The sequence below is a fragment of the Rhinoderma darwinii genome, chromosome 10 (assembly GCF_050947455.1).
Source record: "Rhinoderma darwinii isolate aRhiDar2 chromosome 10, aRhiDar2.hap1, whole genome shotgun sequence".
Lineage (NCBI taxonomy): Eukaryota > Metazoa > Chordata > Amphibia > Anura > Rhinodermatidae > Rhinoderma > Rhinoderma darwinii.
In genome coordinates this window covers 102,998,639-103,021,332 of record NC_134696.1, presented here as the reverse complement: position 1 = coordinate 103,021,332, position 22,694 = coordinate 102,998,639, and the positions used below count along the sequence as shown (strand labels likewise).

The 22,694-nt window shown below is 45.1% G+C and overlaps 1 protein-coding gene across 2 annotated transcripts; it reads left to right on the top strand.

Moving 5' to 3' along the window:
* The first annotated feature begins 4,987 nt into the window (after positions 1–4,987).
* LOC142661649 (hematopoietic cell signal transducer-like) lies at positions 4,988–11,780 on the top strand. 2 transcript variants are annotated; one of them, XM_075839071.1, is made up of 5 exons: positions 4,988–5,031; positions 6,367–6,536; positions 9,957–9,980; positions 11,011–11,151; positions 11,476–11,780. In XM_075839071.1, the coding sequence occupies exons 2-5, from the start codon at positions 6,482–6,484 to the stop codon at positions 11,514–11,516; spliced, it is 261 nt and encodes an 86-aa protein (XP_075695186.1). In that variant the 5' UTR covers positions 4,988–5,031; positions 6,367–6,481; the 3' UTR covers positions 11,517–11,780. The 2 variants fall into 2 exon arrangements, with proteins under 2 accessions (XP_075695186.1, XP_075695185.1); XM_075839070.1 differs by lacking the exon at positions 4,988–5,031 and having other exon boundaries at positions 6,298–6,536.
* The last annotated feature ends 10,914 nt before the right edge of the window (positions 11,781–22,694 follow it).

The following is a 22,694-nucleotide window of genomic DNA, read 5'->3' as shown; positions in this document are numbered from 1 at the left end:
AAAAAAAAGTTATGAAAAATATCTCTGTGTTTTGCTGCCCTTGTGCCATGTGCGTGGTTGGCAGAAGCTGGCACTTCATGTTGTTGTGGTGGTTTTAAGGTTGAGTTATTCTGGGCGGCCGGCTTCCTCCAGGTGAGCAGCGGCGCCCAAAATTGATCTATTTTTTCTTTTTAAATCTTTTTTAAGAACACAAAAAAAAACATCCGTAAATATCCAACCGCACAGAAGGAGCCAAAATGAATGAAACCCTTTATGTCTGCACTTTATCTGCTATGTTATATGGTACCTGTGGGGGGCACTGTTCTGGTACCTAGGGTAGTGGGGTACATTTTTTTTCTTATTGTATTAGTAGCTGCCAGGAACCTGCTTTGAATTCACATTGTCAGGAGCTATAAATAATGTATGGAGGCATGGGGCGGGGGGGGGGGGCATGAGGGTGACCCCCATAGAAAAAAAGAACATTCTATCAGAACATGTTTTTTTACAGATTGATTACATTTTTTGTTCAATTTTGAGGCTCCAGTTTCTTTTTGTTTTTTTTTAATTCTTAAAGCACTAATATTAAAAACTAGTAATGTCTCGGTATTATGTCAATCTTTGCTGACACCTGCTGGTGATATTGGGTAATGCATTGAATAAATGAAGTTTAAAGTATATTTAATGCACCGATATAAGGTCTGCGGTGCTGCACGTGCAGACAAGTTAATAGCAGAGCTGAGTGAGGTAAGTGGTTAAATAGGTCACATTGGATGTGGACCATGAGTGAGGTTGTAGCGGATACGGGTCCCTAAAATGTTTAAAGGAGAGGTAATGCATTCCGGAGTACAGGTGCAGCAGGAGAGAAGTCCTGGAGGCAAGTGTAATGAAAGAGGTCTATAATGATAGCTAAGGTAAGCAGATAGATAGAGATGAAGCGAAAGGCGCAGCATGGTGGACAGCTTTATAGAGATTTTCTTTAATTGTTTTCTAGAAGAGACTTGTAACGGCTGTACAGAACCGAGATGTTAAGAATATGTTTATATCAAGATCTGAATTATTGTCATTCATCAAAAATGTTAAATAATGTGATTATTTGAGAATTGATGTTGAAAAATGTAAATATTTTAAATAAACTTTTCCTAAATGTTTTTAAAATATAATACAGCCTCTTAAAGGGACAGCCCCTTTCCAGATACCCTATTAGGACATTAGCCCTGGATTTGGAGGACCACAGATATCCATAGAAGTCAATGGTGTTCTTATTGATAGGAGAGTGGGTGCCCTGCCATTCCTTGTTTCACCTGTGGAGGTGCTACAGGAGAATACATTTTTTTTTCCATATTGATTCACTAGTTGATCTGGGGATCACAGCAATAGTACCATGTATAACCAGCCTGACTAATGGAGGGGTTTGGGGGGGGGGGGGGGGGCAGAAGAAGTGAAAAGGGGATTTCCAAACCTGGGCCCTAGAAATGTCTTTAGAAGTAAAACAGATTTAAGATCATGAACACAGAGCGGCCATGACGCTTGGAGGGAAAAATCATCTGAGGGACGGAGCGCAAATCTAAATCGTGATCGTTTCCTAATTGTTATGGGCTGTGGTTTCCTGCACACAACATGCCGGGGACTGGGCACATTGTGCTGTATCTAAGCCAAGTGTGATACAGTATGAGGCAGGGTGGATTTCCTGCGTATCACACCATTGTCAGTGCCAGGAGAAAGTGCAACTATAAAGAGCTGAAAACCATAAAGACTTGCAAAGAAAAGGTAAAACACGGAGGCCTTAAAGTTTGTGTCCCCCTAGACGCCATTTAAGAAAAAAAAAAAATAGGTAAAAAATGTTGTGCTTAATTTCTTAAAGGGGTTGTCCAGTCCCTGAAAATCGATGGCCTATTCTCAGGACAAGCCATTAATATTTGATCGTCGCGGTCCGACTGTCAGGACCCCTGCTGATCAGCTGTTTTGAAGGGGCCACATCGTTCGTACGAGCGCTGCTTCCCCTTCATTTCGGTCACTGCTCACACTGTGAATTGCCAACACAGCAGTAGTGTCGGTTCACAGTATTACAACCTTCACCCATTGCTCTATGGGAGCTATATATGCCTGTATGTAGTGAGCTCCCCTTTAGTGGTGGCTGCAGGGAGCAGAATCCTATCATGTAACACTATAGGAGCTGTATGTATCTGTATGTAGTGAGCTACCCCTAGTGGTGACTGTAGGCTGCAGAATGTTATCATGTGACTCTATTGGAGCTGTATATATCTTTTTATATTGAGCTCCCTCTAGTGGGGGCTGCAGGCAGCAGAAAGTTATCATGTAACTCTATGGGAGCTGTATATATCTGTATGTAGTGAGATCCCTCTAGTGTTGGCTACAGGCAGCAGAATGTTATCATGTAAACCTACGGGAGCTATATGTAACTATGTAGTGAGCTCCCCTAGTGGTGGCTGCAGGCAGCAGAATTGAATCATGTAACTCTATGGGAGCTCTATATATCTGTATGTAGTGAGCTCCCTCTAGTAGTGGCTGCAGGCAGCAGAATGTTCTCATGTAACTCTATGGGAGCTGTATATATCTGAATGCAGTGAACTCCCCCTAGTAGTGGCTGCAGGCAGCAGAATGAGGTCATGCAACTCTATGGGAGCTGTATATATCTGAATGTAGTGAACTCCCCCTAGTAGTGGCTGCAGGCAGCAGAATGTTGTCATGTAACTATATGGGGGCTATATATATATATATATATATATATATATATACATACATATATATATATATATATATATATATATATATCTATCTATCTATCTGTATGTACTGAGCTTCCCCTAGTGGTAGTTGCAGACAGCAGAATATGATCATGTATCTCTATGGGAGCTGTATATATCTGTTTGTAGTGACCTCCCCTAGTGGTGATTGCAGGTAGAAGAATGTTATCATGTAACTCTAAGGGTATGTGCACACACACTAATTACGGACGTAATTCGGGCGTTTTTGCCCCGAATTACGTCCGAAAATAGCGCCTCGATAGCGTTGACAAACATCTGCCCATTGAAAGCAATGGGCAGACGTTTGTCTGTTCACACGAGGCGTATATTTACGCGCCGCTGTCAAATGACGGCGCGTAAATAGACGCCCGCGTCAAAGAAGTGACCTGTCACTTCTTGGGGCGTAATTGGAGCCGTTATTCATTGACTCCAATGAATAGCAGCGCCAATTACGTCCGTAATGGACGCAGCGTTCAAGCGCCTCCACATGCCGTTATGGCTGAAATTACGGGGATGTTTTCAGGCGGAAACATCCCCGTAATTTCAGCCGTAACGGACGCTGTCGTGTGAACATACCCTAAGGGAGATGTATATATTTGTATATGTAGTGAGCTCCCGTAGTGGTGACTGCATGCAGCAAAATGGGATAATGTAACTCTATGGGAGCTGTATATATCTGTATGTAGTGAGCTCCCTCTAGTGGTGGCTGCAGGCAGAAGAATGTTGTCATGTAACTCTATGGAAGCTGTATATATTTGTATGTTGTGAGCTCCCTCTAGTGGTAGCTGAAGGCAACAGAATGATGTCATGGAACTCTATGGAAGCTGTATATATCTGTATGTAGTTGACTCCCCCTAGTGGTGGCAGTAGGCAGCAGAATGTTATCATGTATCACTATGGGAGCTGTATATATCTGTATGTAGTGAGCTCCCTCTAGTGGTGGCTGCAGGCAGCAGAATGATGTCATGTAACTCTATGGGAGCTTTATATATCTGTTTGTAGTGAGCTTCCCCTAGTGGTGGCTGCAGGCAGCAGAATGTTATCATATATCTCCATGGGAGCTGTATATATCTGTATGTAGTGAGCTCCCTCTAGTTGTGGCTGCAGGCAGCAGAATGATGTAATGTAACTCTATGGGAGCTATATATATCTGTATGTAGTGAGCTTCCCCTAGTGGTAGTTGCAGGCAGCAGAACATGATCATGTATCTCTATGGGAGCTGTATATATCTGTATGTAGTAGGCTCCCCCTAGTGGTGGCTACAGGCAACAGAACATTATCATGTATCACTATGGGAGCTGTATATATATCTGTATGATGTGAGCTCCCTTTAGTGGTGGCTGCAGGCAGCAGAATATGATCATGTATCTCTATGGGAGCTGTATATATCTGTATGTAGTGAGCTCCCCCTAGTGGTGGCTACAGGCAGCAGAACATCATCATGTATCACTATGGGAGCTGTATATATCTGTATGTAATGAGCTCCCTCTAGTGGTGGCTGCAGGCAGCAGAATATGATCATATATCTCTATGGGAGCTGTATATATCCGTATGTAGTGAGCTCCCCCTAGTGGTGACTGCAGGCAGTCAGAATTTTATCATGTAACTATGTCTTTGCAGGGAATGTGGAGCTCTGTATCAGAAAAATGGAGCTCCGGCCACCGTATAAATATATTATAAGATTAATCAGAACAGAATGTTGGACATAAAAAGGACATGGTGATAAAAGGTGGGGATTCACTATAAAGAGGGACCATCATGTGAGGTGTGGATTCTATTTCCAGGAATCCAGAAGAATTGTTTGTGCAGCTCTGGATGTGACTAGAGCATAACACATGATGTTGTTCAAGTTCAGCAATATGTATGCAAAGTCTATGTATATACATGTAGCTTTATATAACCTTGAGTGTTATGTGCTTTGTTCTCCAGTCACATCTAGAGCTGCATCCAGAATTGTAATTTTTTTTTCTGAAGAGCCTGAGCAATTACATCACATGGTAGTGCCATCAACATAGTCTAAGCCTTAGGGGCATTTGGTAGAGCATTGTGGGTCCCAATCAGGACCCTGGGAAAACTGGGGGATAGTCTCATACAGTAAGTGAGCTGACGGCCATTACCACATGACAGGGAAGCGTGACTAAGCCCCCACATTTATGGGTGACTGTATGACTTTTATGCACAGAATTTTCCGTAGAATTGTCTGCGCAGAACTTTCTATCTCGTGTTTTTGTATCTCTCGCAGGGTGTGAATGACTTCCGGAGTCCACTCTGCTGGTACAGGATGCTGGTCAGTATCGTTTCTCTTTATTAACCCCAAGAAATTATTATATAGTTCTGCAACTTCCTAATAGACTTTGTGTTTACATTTTTCACTATTTTCCAGATCTCTGCTTACTGTCATTGAATGAGAACCTTCCCCATCCTGTTCCTGTACAACGGCTCATTACAAGAGAGGGCTCTGATACATTGTGGCAAGTTCACGCTCTGTGTGTGAGCAGGAAAAAATCAGGGCAGGGCTGGATTCAAACAGAATTATTTCTGTTCACTGACAGCTGGCACAGGTCTTGAAAATGGCGAGGAATCAAAACACAAAGTCTGCTAGAAATTTGAAGAACTTTTCATTGTACAAAGATTAAGCTGTTAATCTCTGTTATCATCCAGTCCTGATCATTGTGCAAATTCTATACAGTAGATGACCCCGAAGATCGCACGCAGCATTTTTATTGATGATGATGATGATGATGATAATGACAGCTTTTATATATCTTTTTAATCTTACCCTTTACAATCACTTTTTTTCTTCTGTTCTCCTGTGACACTTTAGCACTGTCCATCCTGAGCTTCCTGGTTCATGAATAGAATGCAAAAACTACAGTGAAGACTGACACATACATAGGCAGGGCAGTAGAAGGGAGAGAGCAGAGAGCATGTAGTTCTATATGATATTGCAGACTTCTATGACATTCAGGATCTATAGGGGCTGGGTGTCAACCCCCTATAGATACTTTCATGACTCCCTTTAATAACTGTCACCCAGCATTCGTTACCCAATTGGGAAAACAAGATAACTAACGGAGGCGAATATTAGAGGATGACATTTCTGGAGGTACTCTCAGGGACACAGAGGGCCCTGGGCAATTGTTTCTCGATTTTGCACCTCATCAGCCTCAAAGCATGCAGAAAAAATACCCCCATACTTTTAGCAAGCGCACATGCTGATCCCATAGGGGGCAGCAGAGAGATGTGAAGTCTTGAAGTCTGGGAGCGTAAAGATAACCAACAGAATTTTGAATGCAGCTTTGGATGTAACTGGAGTATAAGACAAATCAAATATTTGCCAATTTACTCAACATTCCATGTAGACTTAAAGGGGCAGTACACTTTTCCTGAAATGAAGCATGGAGCTGTTCTTTGTAGTGACGCTGATCTCTAGCTAAGTTTCCCAATTGGTAGAAGCCCCCAATTACCTTCATATACCCTAACGGGGGTCCCCTACAAAAGTAATAATGAATCACAGGTCAGCAATGGATTCCGGCCAATGAGAAGCGTGCAGCTCGCTGACAGTATAGATGGAGGAAGTTCGCACATTTCTGACTACGGTTGACGCGTCTACTCTTCTTAGTTCCCCCTCGTAGGTTTTTGAGGGGGATGACATCAACCGGCAGTGACATCCTGTCTTACAAGCACAAGGTTCAGCGGTGGGGGGCAGCGCGGAGAGAACTGCAGACAGGAAGACAATGATGGGGATCCTGCCGCTCGTCTTGTGCACGTTCCTCTTCTGGCTTCCAGGGGGTAAGGAGCCCTTCATTTTGGTTTATCATAAGGGGGGGGGGGGGTCACAAGGGATACATCAATATAACTGGTCTGAGCCAATCACAGAGGAGGTAGAGTTATTGTATTTCTGTTTTTGAGGTATTTGCTTTTGTAATTGTTACTTAAAGTGTCCATTGGTTTTTGCGTGGTCTTCGCTCATACGAGACTGTAGGGCCCCTTTAAAGGTCTGCATTTTAATTCTACGATGACCCTATGAAATTAAACTGGCTGTACGGTTTGGGGGTCACTTTAAATATTATAGGGGATCCGGTTATGTTCTCAGGTGATGGCACCTCCAGGGCAGCGGCGGGGACTCTGCCCCCCCCCCTCCCGCAGCTCCTGCCCAGTAATGAAGGGATTCTGATCTGTGTTATAATATTTAAAGTGACCCCAACCCTCAGAGCTTCATGTTGTATAATCTGTATTGTATAAGAACTCTGATTACTGATAATGTAGTAGATGATACCTGCAGTCCTATGTAACACCACAGATAACAGTGATAACTCTCTGAGTACAGATAATGTAGTAGATGTTACCTGCAGTCCTATGTAACACCACAGATAACAATGATAATGCTCTGAGTACAGATAATGTAGTAGCGTTACCTGCAGTCCTATGTAACACCACAGATAACACAGTGATAACTCTCTGAGTACAGATAATGTAGTAGCGTTACCTGCAGTCCTATGTAACACCACAGATAACACAGTGATAACTCTCTGAGTACAGATAATGTAGTAGATGTTACCTGCAGTCCTATGCAACACCACAGATAACACACAGTGATAACTCTCTGATTACAGATAAATCAGTAGTGTTACCTGCAGTCCTATGTAATACCACAGATAACACAGTGATAACTCTCTGAGTACAGATAATGTAGTAGATGTTACCTGCAGTCCTATGTAATACCACAGATAACACAGTGATAACTCTCTGAGTACAGATAATGTAGTAGATGTTACCTGCAGTCCTATGTAACACCACAGATAACACAGTGATAACTCTCTGAGTACAGATAATGTAGTAGATGTTACCTGCAGTCCTATGTAACACCACAGATAACACAGTGATAACTCTCTGAGAACAGATAATGTAGTAGTGTTACCTGCAGTCCTATGTAACACCACAGATAACACAGTGATAACTCTGATTACAGATAATGTAGTAGTGTTACCTGCAGTCCTATGTAACACCACAGATAACACAGTGATAACTCTCAGTACAGATAATTTAGTAGTTTTACCTGCTGAGTCGTGTATCTAATTCTATCATGTGTGGTACTGTCTACTGTATCTAAGCCTCTCATGTGTGGTACTGTCTACTGTATCTAAGCCTCTCATGTGTGATACTGTCTGCTGTATCTAAGCCTCTCATGTGTGATACTGTCTGCTGTATCTAAGCCTCTCATGTGTGATACTGTCTGCTGTATCTAAGCCTCTCATGTGTGATACTGTCTGCTGTATCTAAGCCTCTCATGTGTGATACTGTCTGCTGTATCTAAGCCTCTCATGTGTGATACTGTCTGCTGTATCTAAGCCTCTCATGTGTGATACTGTCTGCTGTATCTAAGCCTCTCATGTGTGATACTGTCTGCTGTATCTAAGCCTCTCATGTGTGATACTGTCTGCTGTATCTAAGCCTCTCATGTGTGATACTGTCTGCTGTATCTAAGCCTCTCATGTGTGATACTGTCTGCTGTATCTAAGCCTCTCATGTGTGATACTGTCTGCTGTATCTAAGCCTCTCATGTGTAATACTGTCTGCTGTATCTAAGCCTCTCATGTGTAATATTGTATAATGTATCTAAGCCTCTCATGTGTGATACTGTCTGCTGTATCTAAGCCTCTCATGTGTGATACTATATGATGAATGCCTTAAAAAACCCACAAGTTTCCTGTAAGTTCTGGGGTCCGTGAGTGCGGATGTTTTTACACCTATGGTTTTCTTGTTACTGATGGGGTCTGACTGGACAACAAAGTTAATACAATATTATAATTATATATCCAGATATTATTTTACCTTCTATATATAAAATCCCGCTCACACAATGTGACAGAAAAATATGCAGGTTTTTTTTTTGAGTAATTCACTGGAGTTTTTCCTCGCTGTCTTAAATGGGCAAAAACTGAAAACCGTGATCATAGTTTTTCAATGTGGCGCGGTGATTTTCCATAGAAGCAGTTTCAGTGCGAACGCTACATATAAAAAAGGCCAAAAACATATAAATATATATATATACAGTATAAAAGCAGTAAAAATTTGGTGCAAATGCCCTTTGGTCCCCGGTTGCCAGCATCGTGCCGGACGGTGGGTCCAGTACAGCAGGTTCCAGCACATTACACAATTTTGCAGCTTTAATAATCAAATATAAAAGTGATGAAATAATTAGTTGTGACCTGAGCTTTAATTCATGATTGGACAAAAAAAAAATTCCGGAGATGTGACATTCAGGGCTGTGCGCTGGGGATCTTTGTGTAGGCTGGCCTGCGGCTAATACTAAAACTCAATATTGTGGAACCAGACTCACGACCTACCGTACAAGAGAGGGAGAAGGGGGTGAGATGATTCTGCTGTATAGATATATGACCCCCCTTTATAAGATGTCACATTAAGGGTACCCCCCATCTACGGGCGGCATGTAATAGAGAAGGAGGAGCCGAGCAGATCGATATATAGCTCCGTGGGAAAATATTTAGTATAACTTGTAATTTCTTGATTTAAATTTCTTCTCCCTCTGATCTTGAGTCCAGGAGGCGGTCCCAATCGATGATCGCCAGCCTTCCTGTAGAAGTTAAGTCCGCCTCCTGGACTCAAGAGCTAAGAGGGAGCCAGAGTTCAATTGGATAAATCGCAAGTTCAACTAAATCTTTTCCCACAAACCTATATATCAATCTGCTCAGCTCCTCCTGCTCTGTAACATGCAGCCATACAATCGTGTAGCTAAAAAAGCTTAAAAAAGGGGCAATTGTAACCGGACCTCAACATTTTAAGGGCTCATAGTCCATACAGCTACATAAAAAAGCAGGATGTGATCCTAAATACACTAATCACGTATATAGATGTCGTATAGCATTTCATCATAAAATATGGTGTCATCCTGGTTAGGTCAGTGGTCTCAAGCAGCTGTCAGGGTATGTTGAGAGTTGTAGTTTTGAAATAGTTAAAAGCCACAGATTGCGGACCACTGGGTTAGGCGATGGGCCCAGGCAAATGTTTAACACCAGGGTCCACAATTAAAACTATTACACAATGACATTATAGCTATATACAGTACATACCCCTGAACCTCCATTCTTTACACTGCAGGCTGATTATAGAGAACAGGGAAATGGAGAAAAATACTAACAAGATTGCAAATGGAGATGTTTCACCTTTTCTTTTTTGTTTTTGTTTCAGCACTTGCAGCACCACCAGAGACAGGTAAATGTTCTATAACATCATGTCTGGAATGTATAGCTTGCAATTGTTACCATTGTTGTTTATGTTTATAAAAGAATTCATCATGTATAATTAGGCTGCCAAGTTTCCACCTGCATCATCCTATAATTGTTTTCCTAGGTGCCTACTTATAGATAGACAGAGAGACACAGATAGATAGATAGATAGATAGATAGATAGATAGATAGATAGATAGATAGATAGATAGATAGATATGAGATAGATAGATGGATGGATGGATGGATGGATGGATGGATGGATGGATGGATAGATAGATGGATAGATAGATATGAGATAGATAGATAGATAGATAGATAGATAGATAGATAGATAGATAGATAGATAGATAGATAGATAGATAGATAGATAGATAGACAGATAGATAGACAGATAGATAGATAGAACTTTATCTCTGCAGGGAAATTATTTTGTTTTTCACAACTCCCAATTTACAAAATACATAACCAAACAAGGAGAAACATTACCATTTCAAAAACACAAATAATATATGAATAAATACAATAAAAAAAACCCTGATAAAAATAAATAATTACTGCTCCTTTAGCACAGACTTATGTAGCAAAGCAGCATTGGACTGGAGTACCTGGGTCCATTGGAGTTCTGATGGCCCATCCTCCAGCTACAACTCCACGCTTACACTCCTATCTTGTCTCTCATCATTGCACACGCAGATCATATAATGATCATCACTAACATCCAATAGATTACTAGTAAAGTAATCCAAAAAATCCAGTTAGTGATTTTCTTTCGATGGAGGTTTCCCTAGTAGACCTCATGGCCCTCTGGTTATTGCATCAACACCTGGACTCATCCTCTGGTCCTCTGGTGGGCCAGTCTGATCAGAAGGTTAAAGTAGTACAAGAGCTGCTGTCATCAGATGGTCCATTTTCCAGTGGTGGTCTGAGGATGAGGGTTGATGTCCTCCACTGGTCTTAAGGTGATTTACCGGAGGTGCTGCTCATCATCCATATCAACTCTTTTTGTCTTACAGACCCAGCTTGTGGAGACTGTTACCGGATTGATACCACAACCCTGATCGGGGTGGTCATCGGAGACGTTGCCTTAACAGTTATCATAATCCTGGTTGTTTATTATTGTACCAAACAAAGCTTCCAAAAACAACAGAACAATGGTGAGGGAGGTTTTATGTTTTTTTTGTAATTTTTTAAAAATTTTGTTTACATATTTTCTTTCCGTTTGGGCAAGTTTTCCTATCTTGGGTCGGATTATCTAATCATCGTCTAAATTGGAAAACACCAAATGTGGCCAAATTGACCATAGTCCCTTGACCAAGGCCAATGCCAGGATTGACCCATGTAAAGTTGGCTTCATGTATCTTATTTTAGCATTAGATGACCAATAACAATAACTCCAGTGGTCTCGACAAGCAGACGACCGTTTTCTGATATCTCATGGTACTAGGTTGAAATAAATGGTCTATTCTTCTATCTTCCAGATCACAAGAAGGTCTACATGAATATGCCGATGAACAGATAAAAATTCCATATCCAAAACTCATCCTGACCCTATCAAGAGTAAAAGCATCTGAAGTATCCTCTATATAGTTAATTTGTTCTGCAGAATATTGGAACAAGACATTTGGAGTTCCGGAAGGATGAATAGAAGAATGCTCCGTTTTAATAACTGTTCAAAAAGATTTCTGTTGTTTGTAGAGAATGGATCATTGAGGTTTGGGTTCATAGGGAGTAAGTAAAGTACTCAAAATGGTAATGTTAAAGAGGCTCTGTCACCAGATTTTGCAACCCCTATCTGCTATTGCAGCAGATAGGCGCTGCAATGTAGATTACAGTAACGTTTTTATTTTAAAAAAACGAGCATTTTTGGCCAAGTTATGACCATTTTTGTAGTTATGCAAATGAGGCTTGCAAAAGTCCAAGTGGGTGTGTTTAAAAGTAAAAGTCCAAGTGGGTGTGTATTATGTGCGTACATCGGGGCGTTTTTAATACTTTCACTAGCTGGGCGCTGTGAAGAGAAGTAACATCCTCTTCTCTTCAGAACGCCCAGCTTCTGACAGTGCAGATCTGTGACGTCACTCACAGGTCCTGCATCGTGACGGCCACATCGGCACCAGAGGCTACAGTTGATTCTGCAGCAGCATCAGCGTTTGCAGGTAAGTCGATCTTACCTGCAAACGCTGATGCTGCTGCAGAATCAACTGTAGCCTCTGCTGCCGATGTGGCCGTCACGATGCAGGACCTGTGAGTGACGTCACAGATCTGCACTGTCACAAGCTGGGCGTTCTGAAGAGAAGAGGATGTTACTTCTCTTCAGAGCGCCCAGCTAGTAAAAGTATTAAAAACGCCCCGATGTACGCACCTAATACACGCCCACTTGGACTTTTACTTTTAAACACACCCACTTGGACTTTTGCAAGCCTCATTTGCATAATTACAAAAATGGTCATAACTTGGCCAAAAATGCTCGTTTTTTAAAAATAAAAACGTTACTGTAATCTACATTGCAGCGCCGATCTGCTGCAATAGCAGATAGGGGTTGCAAAATCTGGTGACAGAGCCTCTTTAATAAAGAATGGAAACAACCCTTTGTATATACCAATAAACATTGACCAACCAGTGAGCCACACCGAGTATCTACCATGATCGGGAATTCTACGGTTACCACCAGGTTTAGTGATCATGTTTTTTCAAAAAGTTGAGCTAAAATATGTATCCTGCCGTGGCCAAGACCATAGGTCATAAGATTATACCTTTGGCTTGATGGAGTATATAATGTGGCCCCTCATGTATACATCACCTGGAAACATATAATAGTTTTAAAGTGAAAGTCCACCTTTAAAGGGGCTCTGTCACTAGTTTAGTAATGCCCAATCTCCTAGATAATCTAATAGGCGCTGTCACTCTGATAATAAGAGTGAAAATTGTGTCCCAAAACGATTATTATTTTAATAGTTATGAGCTTTTTTCTAAATACTCAAATGAGGCTATACCAGACAAGTGGGCGTCGCCACCAGTAATTCTCCTGTGGTGGAGCTCCTCCCAGCCTCTGATGCTGTCCTATCAGCATGAAGCTACTTTACACAGTGTGAGAGACTGAGGCTGGAGTGAAGGGGGGGGGGGGGTCATTTCAAATAACCGTATCTCCGGCTGTGGACCACCTAGAACAGCGGTTCTGGTGGCATATAAAACAGGAGATTCTAGTCTTTCAAACAACACAGATCCAGCTGTGAAAAAACAGAGATATCACAGGTTGAATACACAGTCGGAAATGGAAGCTGTATACTATATGATCATGCTGTGTTGGGCAGGGAAGGGGGAGAAGCTGTATGCTGATTGGACAGCGTCATACAGAAAACATTACACCGCCCAGAGCGAAAAGTGTCACCTCCCATTTGGCAAGTATAGCCAAATTAGCATATTTAGAAAAATGCTCATAACTTTGCAAATAATAAATGTTTTTGATTTTTTTTTTACTGTAGTTATCAGCATCATAACGCCTATTAGATTAGTTAGGAGTTAGAGAATTAATAAACTAGTGACAGATCCTCTTTAAACACCATGTCATCTTTAGGTCCAAGATTTTGTACTAATTAATTTCTTAATTCATCTCAGTAGTCGTAGCTCCGTTTTTCTGATAAAAGGCTCCAAATCCCCTGCATAGCCAATAGAGCTAAATAATAAAAGTCTGTCTGCCTGCAAACACCACTTGGGGGTGCTCAGGAGTTCAATACATAAACAGTATATAATAAGCTCCTGAGCTCCCTCTAGTGTTGGCTGCAGGCAGCAATAATTTTATATAGGTGAATTAGAGTTTACGATCAGTGTAAAGATATATTTCTAAATATGTCAGCAAAGAATTTTGGACATATTTAAATTAGAAAAACTAAAAACTGTTCAAAGTTGGAAACTTTAAGGAAACATATAAAACAAATGCTCTACTCAAATGAAGCTATAATGTCTACTTTCCCAGAGTGTCATGAGTTTTCGCTTATCCTGGCTTTTCTGTTTTATCCTTGCCGAACCTATGGATGTTCACATCAATCAATCATGTACAACTAACAGAGGTGCAGCACTTGTTACAGTGTATCACAGCTCCCTCTTCACTTGTGCATGATTGGCACAGGGATGTAAACCAGAAGGTTTCCGTTAACTGACAGAAAGCAGAGATCTTGAACATGGTGATGAATTAAAATACAAGTTATATTAGAAAGTTGCATAGCTTTTCTGTATACAATGATTAAGCTTTAGTCACATAGGACTGGACTGGCCCTTTAACAGGGGTTTTCACGCTAACCCGACAAATAATCATATCTTGTTTTATTCTTTGCGGTTATTCTGTTGTATCCTCTATTTCTGCGCACAACTTGAAAAAATTGTCTGTTAACTATCAAATAATTGTTTTTTTACTGTTCTCCTCTATTCATGACTAGATGAAAATTAATGCACGGACTGAAATGTATTTAAAGTATATGTTCACCGTTGCAACCAATATTTGTATGGACTCAGTGTATCTAAGTAAAAAATAAAGCAAGATCGCAATAGGTCTTTATTAAAAACGTCCTATCGTTTGGTTTCTAAAGCTGATATACAGACCTATGCGTTTCCATGGTAACAGACAACAAACAAATCAACCCTTTGTAGTCTGACCCTGTAGTCATACTCCCTTCCATTTGTCCCCCATGTCTTGCTAATATACATTTAAGTAAGAAAGAAAGAAAGAAAGAAAGAAAGAAAGAAAGAGGGGACATCAAGTCTGATCATTTGAAACCATATTGAATAGGGTATAATCCTAAGGAACTTGCAGCCTTCCCATAGTACATTCTGTCCCACCTAAGCAGCTCTGCAGTGTAATACAGGCTCAGTAGAAGATCAGTCATGTAATATATGTACAAAGTGACTCCACCAGCAGAATAGTGAGTGCAGCTCTGGAGTATAATACAGGATGTAACTCAGGATCAGTACAGGATAAGTAATGTAATGTATGTACACAGTGACTCCACCAGCAGAATAGTGAGTGCAGCTCTGGAGTATAATACAGGATGTAACTCAGGATCAGTACAGGATAAGTAATGTAATGTATGTACACAGTGACTCCACCAGCAGAATAGTGAGTGCAGCTCTGGAGTATAATACAGGATGTAACTCAGGATCAGTACAGGATAAGTAATGTAATGTATGTACACAGTGACACCACCAGCAGAATAGTGAGTGCAGCTCTGGAGTATAATACAGGATATAACTCAGGATCAGTACAGGATAAGTAACGTAATGTATGTACACAGTGACTCCACCAGCAGAATAATGAGTGCAGCTCTGGAGTATAATACAGGATGTAACTCAGGATCAGTACAGGATAAGTAATATAATGTATGTACACAGTGACTCCACCAGCAGAATAGTGAGTGCAGCTCTGGAGTATAATACAGGATATAACTCAGGATCAGTACAGGATGAGTAATGTAATGTATGTACACAGTGACTCCACCAGCAGAATAGTGAGTGCAGCTCTGGAGTATAATACAGGATAAGTAATGTAATGTATGTACACAGAGACTCCACCAGCAGAATAGTGAGTGCAGCTCTGGAGTAGAATACAGGATGTAACTCAGGATCAGTACAGGATAAGTAATGTAATGTGTGTACACAGTGACTCCACCAGCAGAATAGTGAGTGCAGTATAACGGCTCTCACCGGTTTGTTTGTGGATCCTCTGTGTCGTCTGGGAGATGATGCTTGGAACCCAGGGCAACGATTGGCACAGCGGGTTAGAGGCGGTCGGATGGTAAGGCAGAAGTCAGGACAGGCAGCAGACGTCGTAACGGGTATGGATAGCAATAGGTCAAGGCAGGCGGCAGTCAAGGATAGTCAAGTTCAGGCAGAGGTCAACAACAGGAAATCCAGACAAAGGCAGAAGGGAAGGAAACAGAGAACCAGGGTACAGGGTAACTCACGGGGAACTTGGCTGAACAAGCATGGATTAGAGGAAGGAGGATCCTTAAATAGGAAGTCTTTTGAATTAAGGCGCTCGCTGGCCCTTTAAGAAAGGACGAGTCAGCGCGCGCGCGCGTCCGCCCTCTAGTGGCTGCAGCCGCACATTGAGGATGACGGCCGCGGAGGGGGGTAAGGGATGCACTTACCTGACGCCGCCCAGGCCCAGCAGAGCGTCCGAATCTGGTAAGTGGAGCTCGGGATGAGCATGAGGTAATGGAGGCCGCAGGAACCGGTGCAGAGGCCGTGGGGAAGGCGGGGAGCTGCGCGGCAGCCGTTACATGCAGCTCTGGAGTATAATACAGGATGTAACGCCGGATCAGTACAGGATAAGTAATGTAATGTATGTACACAGTGACTCCACCAGCAGAATAGTGAGTGCAGCTCTGGAGTATAATACAGGATATAACTCAGGATCAGTACAGGATAAGTAATGTATGTACACAGTGACTCCACCAGCAGAATAGTGAGTGCTGCTCTGGAGTATAATACAGGATATAACTCCGGATCAGTACAGGATAAGTAATGTCATGTATGTACACAGTGACTCCACCAGCAGAATAGTGAGTGCAGCTCTGGAGTGGGTGGAGTAGGACGTGTGGAGAGAGCTGCTGAGACTACCGTGCAGGCCTTGGATCCAGGGACTTTCCTTATCCTATCTGCCCAGGCCTCATACCATCTGCCTGGGCTTGGAAAGTACCCTGAGGGGGGTTCCATCCTAGGATGGAGCCTCAGACCTCTACCTCCCGGAGCATGCCAGCGGGGGGTAGAGGGTCATCCCAGCTGGCTGGGAATATGCAAACAGTCGCGGGGGTGAGGAGATCATCTCGGGGCAAGGCTGTCCTGGCTCCCCCTGAGGCTGGAACCCTGGATAAGGGTATGGAGACGCGGTCCGGCAGGGTGATCGAGGTGTTGTCGTCTGGAGAAGGACCAGCACCGTCCGGACATTTGGATGACGGTCGTGTGGAGGAATGGGGACAGCTGAGGACCGGAGAGACGGTGGAGAACTTCAGCTCCCGTCTGGCAATGCGGTTGGAGGAGTATCGGGACCTCAGGAAGTCGCTGCAACGGCTCCGTGCGGACTTGGCGGTCGCCAGAGGAAGGGCTGCAAAATGCACAGGAGGTAAGAGGTCCCGATACCGTTTAAATGTGAAATCCTTGTTGGAGGAAATAAAAGAAGTGGAAGAGAGACGTGAGGAGATTTTAGCAGGCGGAGGGGTGTTTGGAGAAAAGTTAAAAAACGAAGAGAGGTTTGCCGAGATGGCAGCACCTATAAAAATAGAAAGTATGGAGGAAGACACAGCAAAGGAAAATGTGGTGGAGAAAATGGAGCATGAGAATGTAAAGTCCAGAGAAGGCACAGATTCTGAGGCACCCAGGAGCAGTGAGGAGGAGGAGGGTGGACTCACAGCTGGGAGAAATCAAGAGTGTTTTGAAACTGACAGTGAGCGGCCTCCAGGATTACTCACTCAGATCCGTAATGTGGAGTCGCCGGTATCCTTCCAGGGATTTTGTTTCGGTGCAGAGTTACCCGCAGAGGAGGAAAAGCAAAAGAAAAAAAAATTTAAGAAGAAAAAAAAGGAAAAGGAAAAAAAATCTGCTAAAGGTTCATTTAAAATGGTGTATACAGCAAGATCCTTCCTGTGCTCTGAGCCAGATGAAAGTCAGGATCAGGGCCCAGGTCCCGCAAGACCCCCAGCTCAAGCCTCTGCAGTGGGGCTGGAGCGGGAATGCGGGGAGAGTGTTACGGGTCCGGCATTAGAACACGTGGTGGTCAAAATGGCGCCGGACGCCAACCCCTGCAAAGGGGGCGGTACTGGTGGCCTGGTGACGCCAGGGGGTGTGTCCCCGTGTCCGGTGAATGGCGAGCCCGGGAAACTGGTCTTTGATGCGAGTCAGGGGTCGGGAGAACGGGTAAACCAGAAACCGGATGTGGTGTCTGAAAGCCGGAAGTCTGTCGGTGTCGCAGTAAAGCCGTCAGACGTTCCGGACAAGGGCGGTCACAGAGGGGGCTCCAGCTCTGTTGGCCACTCCTCTGTGGGAGGGGGGAGTGGTCCGGCGCCGGAGGCGGCTCCAGTGACGTCAGTGGCTCCTTCGTCCGCATCGCTGAAAAGTGGTGTAGGTGAGGAGGGGGCTGCTGGCGTCGGGGGCGACGGTGGCCCCTTTTCCAAAAATGTTCAGCACTTAGAACAGATGGAGGTTAATGAGGCGGAGGGCACAGTGGGGACACCGCTTATAACATCTGGTGGCGTCCCTGCAAAGGTGCCTGATGATGCGGAGACTGAAGCAGTGTCTACCCACACAAAAAGTACAGAAAAAATACATAACATAGAACCAGGCCTGGCCAGAAGGATGACTGCAGGGGGACCTGGTGGGTTAAATGAAAAAGTTGCGGCTGTGGATGTGGGAACTGCTGGGGGTATGCAGGTGTCTGTAAATAAAGTTGCTGGAGTGTCTGCTGGTAATGGGGTGTTGAGTGCTGTGTCTGTGGGTGGTGGGGATGGGGTATCAACCAGGGGCAATGGGCCTGGCGCTCCTCTTGCTGTGACATCCGGCAGGTCTTATGCTGGTGTGGCAGCGGGGGGACAGCGGGCCCACCCATCTTCATCCTCAAGGTCCGGGGACGGTAACTTGCAACAACGTCTCTTGGACGCTTTAAGAGAGGGAAAGCAAACCCTAACCATAGGGGGAGTGCAGAAGGACCTGTCTTTCTGGATGGACAGATATGGTCTAAATGCCTTCCGAGAGCAACGAGGAGATCAGTGGTCGCTCCCAACAGCCGGGCAGGCTGTAGCCAGGAGGAATGTGGTCCGTCTCCGGTGGCGTGGCAATGATGCATGCCCTCTCAGAAAGAGGGTGGTGGAGCTGCTGCTGGGGATGGGCTTCAAGGCGAGTGACATCTTTGCCTTGATACATCCTCATGGCTAGGTCGAGTTCGACATCAGCTTTGTTCACCTAGGGGGCCTTGAGGTCTTCTGGGGGAACTACGAGCTGGTGAAGGACGAGCCTGGCTGGCGAGACTTTGCTGCACAAGCAATTCCTCGCCAAAGTGGTCCCAAGAGAGTGACCGTTCTTACCCGTAACGAGTCACTCTCTTGTATAGATATCATGACCTGGTTGGGAAGGTACGGAGAGGTAGTAGAGATGCCACGGAAGAACATGGATGAGTTTGGCATCTGGTCAGGGGCCTGGACGTTCATGGTTAAATTAAAGCGTCTGGGACAGACGGTGTCCCACATACCATCGTCTGCTTTCCTGGGAAGAGATCGGATCCTTGTCTTCTACCAGGGGCAGCCGAAGTTGTGTCACCGGTGTGGCGACCTCTCACATTTGAGTGCAGGCTGCAAGGTGCAGAAGTGTGCTCATTGTGGGGGGATTGGTCATCTAGCCGCATCGTGTGACCGTATTCGCTGCAACCTGTGTGGTGACTTAGGTCACCCGTTCAGTCGGTGTCCTCGCTCTGTTGTCAATGCTTGTTCCAAACCTGCAGAGGATGAGAGGAGGGAGGCCTCCGTGGGTGAGGGTGCGGGCAGGGATGATGGGGCACAGGGGCAAGGGAAGAATGCAAAGAAGGGTCCCCCTTCTCGCCAGAGAAGGGCGGAGAAGCGAAGGAAGGAGAGGATTCGGAGGGCGCTCCAGGAAACTGGGACGACCTCTGATTCGGATCTGGATGCCCCCCCTGAAGCTGATGCCCCTGGGGAGGTCGAATTGAACGAGGAGATGAGGAGGATCCAAAGGGAGCAGAGGGCTGAGGACTCTCAGTCCTCCCACTATGAAAGTGTGGGAGAGGAAGAGAGGACTCAGCCTACAGCAAAAGGGACACCGGGCAAAACCCAAGGGCCAAATACATCTGGCCCCGCCCTGGCCCAGGAAGGTAAATCCTGTACCCCCTGGTGCGCTCTACTGATCGATACCATGCTCTCGTGGACATTCCAGCCTCTCATACTAAGAGGGAGGGCATGGTAGGGCACCCTAGAGTCGTTGAGCCTCCCCTGCTGCAGGGGCCGTTGCCCCCAGAGGGGGAGGTTGACCCGGTACTTGGGGATGAAGATGGGAATAGGGTGGTGAGTATGGACTCCTCAGTTTGCAAAAAGCGAGGCAAAGAAGGGGGGTCCTCATCAGATAGAAGGGGGGTGGGAAGAAGAAAGCCGACTAACTCAAACATCCATGATGGCGGCACCCACTCCGTTGACGCTGGTATCAATTAACGTTGCCAGCATTAAGTCAGATAGGGCGAGATTTGCAGCCTTTGATTTTCTTGGCCGAGTTGAAGCCGACATTTTGTTTTTGCAGGAGACCAGGCTGTCACTTTTGGCAGACGTCGTTAAATCTAGGAGGGAGTGGCGACGCGGGCCCTCCTACTGGTCTCTTGCGGCTGAGCCCTATAGCGGAGTGGCGGTCCTTTTCACCGCACCGGTAACATGCCGACGGATGATTGAGTTAGAAATGGGGAGGTGCTTGATCTTAGATGTCCTCATGAGGGGACAGGAATTAAGACTAATCAATATACACGGACCCCAGAGCAAATGGGACCGTAAAAGTCTCTTCATGAGGATTAAGCCTTTCCTTTTTTCAGGTCGACAAGTTATCTTTGGAGGGGACTTCAATACTGTCGTGAGGCCCCGAGATAGAGGAGGTTCCGGAGATAAAAAATTGACCTATGATAGTGTAGCATTAAAAAGTATAGTTAGCGATGCTCGCCTGGTGGATATCCACATCAGGCATACCCCAGGCCACTCGGGTTTCACCTATCGTAGAGGTAGTTGTAGGTCTAGGATAGACAGGTTTTTTTTGAAGGAGGAAGCCATCTCTTCACCAGTGTCCGTTGTTGAGGTGGAGTTCTCCGATCACTGTATGATTATTTTCTCTTTGAACATTGCAGAGTCCCTCCAGATGGGAAGAGGTATATGGAGGCTGAATTCTACTCTCTTGGAAGAAGCGGAGATAAGACAGGCCTTTGAGGATTTTCTTCAGAGCCAGGTACCTTTGTTGGATCTCAGTCGTACTAAGTCTGAGTGGTGGGAGTTGTTTAAAGTCCGGGTGGCAGGATTTTTCCGCAGGCTCTCGAGCCTCAGGTCCATGAGTAGGTACCGCCTATATCAGGAACTGAGGAGGAAACTCGAACATCTGGTCTCAACCGGGGGTAGTGGGGAGGAGATCTCCGTGGTGAAAGCTTTGCTCAGGAGGTGTCAGTATGATAGGCACACATCTTTAGTTCTTGAAAGGGAATTTCGGGAGGTACCGCTCACCCGACCCCTACAGGAACTGTAAGATGTCAGTGAGTCGTAAGGTTGTGACAGGACTGATTGATAGTACAGGATCTCTGAAGAGATCCAAATCAGGGATCTTGGAGGTCGTCAGATCCTTCTACTCGCACCTCTTGGGGAAGCAAGATCCAAACCGAGACGAGATGTCGGCTTTCCTGGCTGAAACCATCCCTGAGCCAGGGGTAGACCCCTCTCTCTGTGTTTTGATAGACTCGATCAAGGAAGAGGAAGTGGGATTGGCGATTGATGGGCTTGCCCTCAAAAAATCGCCAGGGCCGGATGGCTTAACATCCGAGTTTTATAAGACTTTTAAAGGAACCCTAGTTCCCCTCTTGACTGAGGTGTTTAATGAGTGCCTTTCCTCGGGTACTTTGCCAATGTCAATGAGGAGGTCGGCCTTGATCGTTTTATCGAAGGGTAAAGACTCGACCCGTATTGAGAATTGGCGTCCCATAGCGCTGCTCAATACGGACAGAAAGGTTCTCGCAAAGGTGCTGTTTAATCGGCTGGTGAAGTTTGCATCCCGGCTCCTTTCGCCGGTCCAGCATTGCTCTGTTCCAGGCCGCAGCACATTTAGTGCTGTCCTCAGTGTCAGAGAGGCAGTGGAGCAGGGAAATTCTGGTCGGTGGGAGGGGTACATCCTGTCCTTGGACCAGGCCAAGGCTTTTGACCGAGTGGACCACGAGTACCTCTGGTCGGTCCTTCTGAGGTACGGCCTACCGGGGGGGTTTGTCAATTGGCTACAGACCTTATACACTGGGGCTGAGACTTTTGCGCTGGTGAACGGTTGGGTTGGAACCCCCTTTGAGGTTGGGTCTGGTGTCCGCCAGGGTTGTCCCTTGAGCCCTTTGCTATATGCGTTCGCAATTGATCCTTTTCTTAAAAGGATCGATCGTGGGCCATTGGCGGGAGTCGGGGCCGGCCTGGAGGGGCCGGAGGCCACTCAGAGGGTGGTTGCGTACGCAGACGACGTCTCCATTTTTGTCTCCTCGAGAGGGGAGGCAGAGTGGGTGATGTCGGAAGTGGAGCGTTACTCATTGGCATCTGGGTCCAAGATCAACCGGGATAAGTGCAAAAGTCTCTGGCTGGGAGGAGGAGATCCTGGTTTTGATCTCCCGGACACCCTTCCAGAGCCTCAGGGGTCTGCTAAGATCTTAGGAGTCGAATTTGGCCCGGGTGATTACCCCAAGAAGAACTGGGAGGATAGGCTGAATCTAGTTGCCCAGAAGGTCGACCAATGGAAGGGTTGGTCCTTAACCCTGAGGGAAAGGGTTCACTTGGCCAAGGCCTACCTGGTGCCCATGTTGCTTTACCTGGGCAGTGTGTGCATCTTGCCAGAACCTCTCTGGACTCGGGTCTATAGCCTGTTCTTCCAGCTGTTATGGGGGAACAGGCTCAACCTAATCAAGAGGGAGGTTACTTACCTACCAAGGACACTAGGC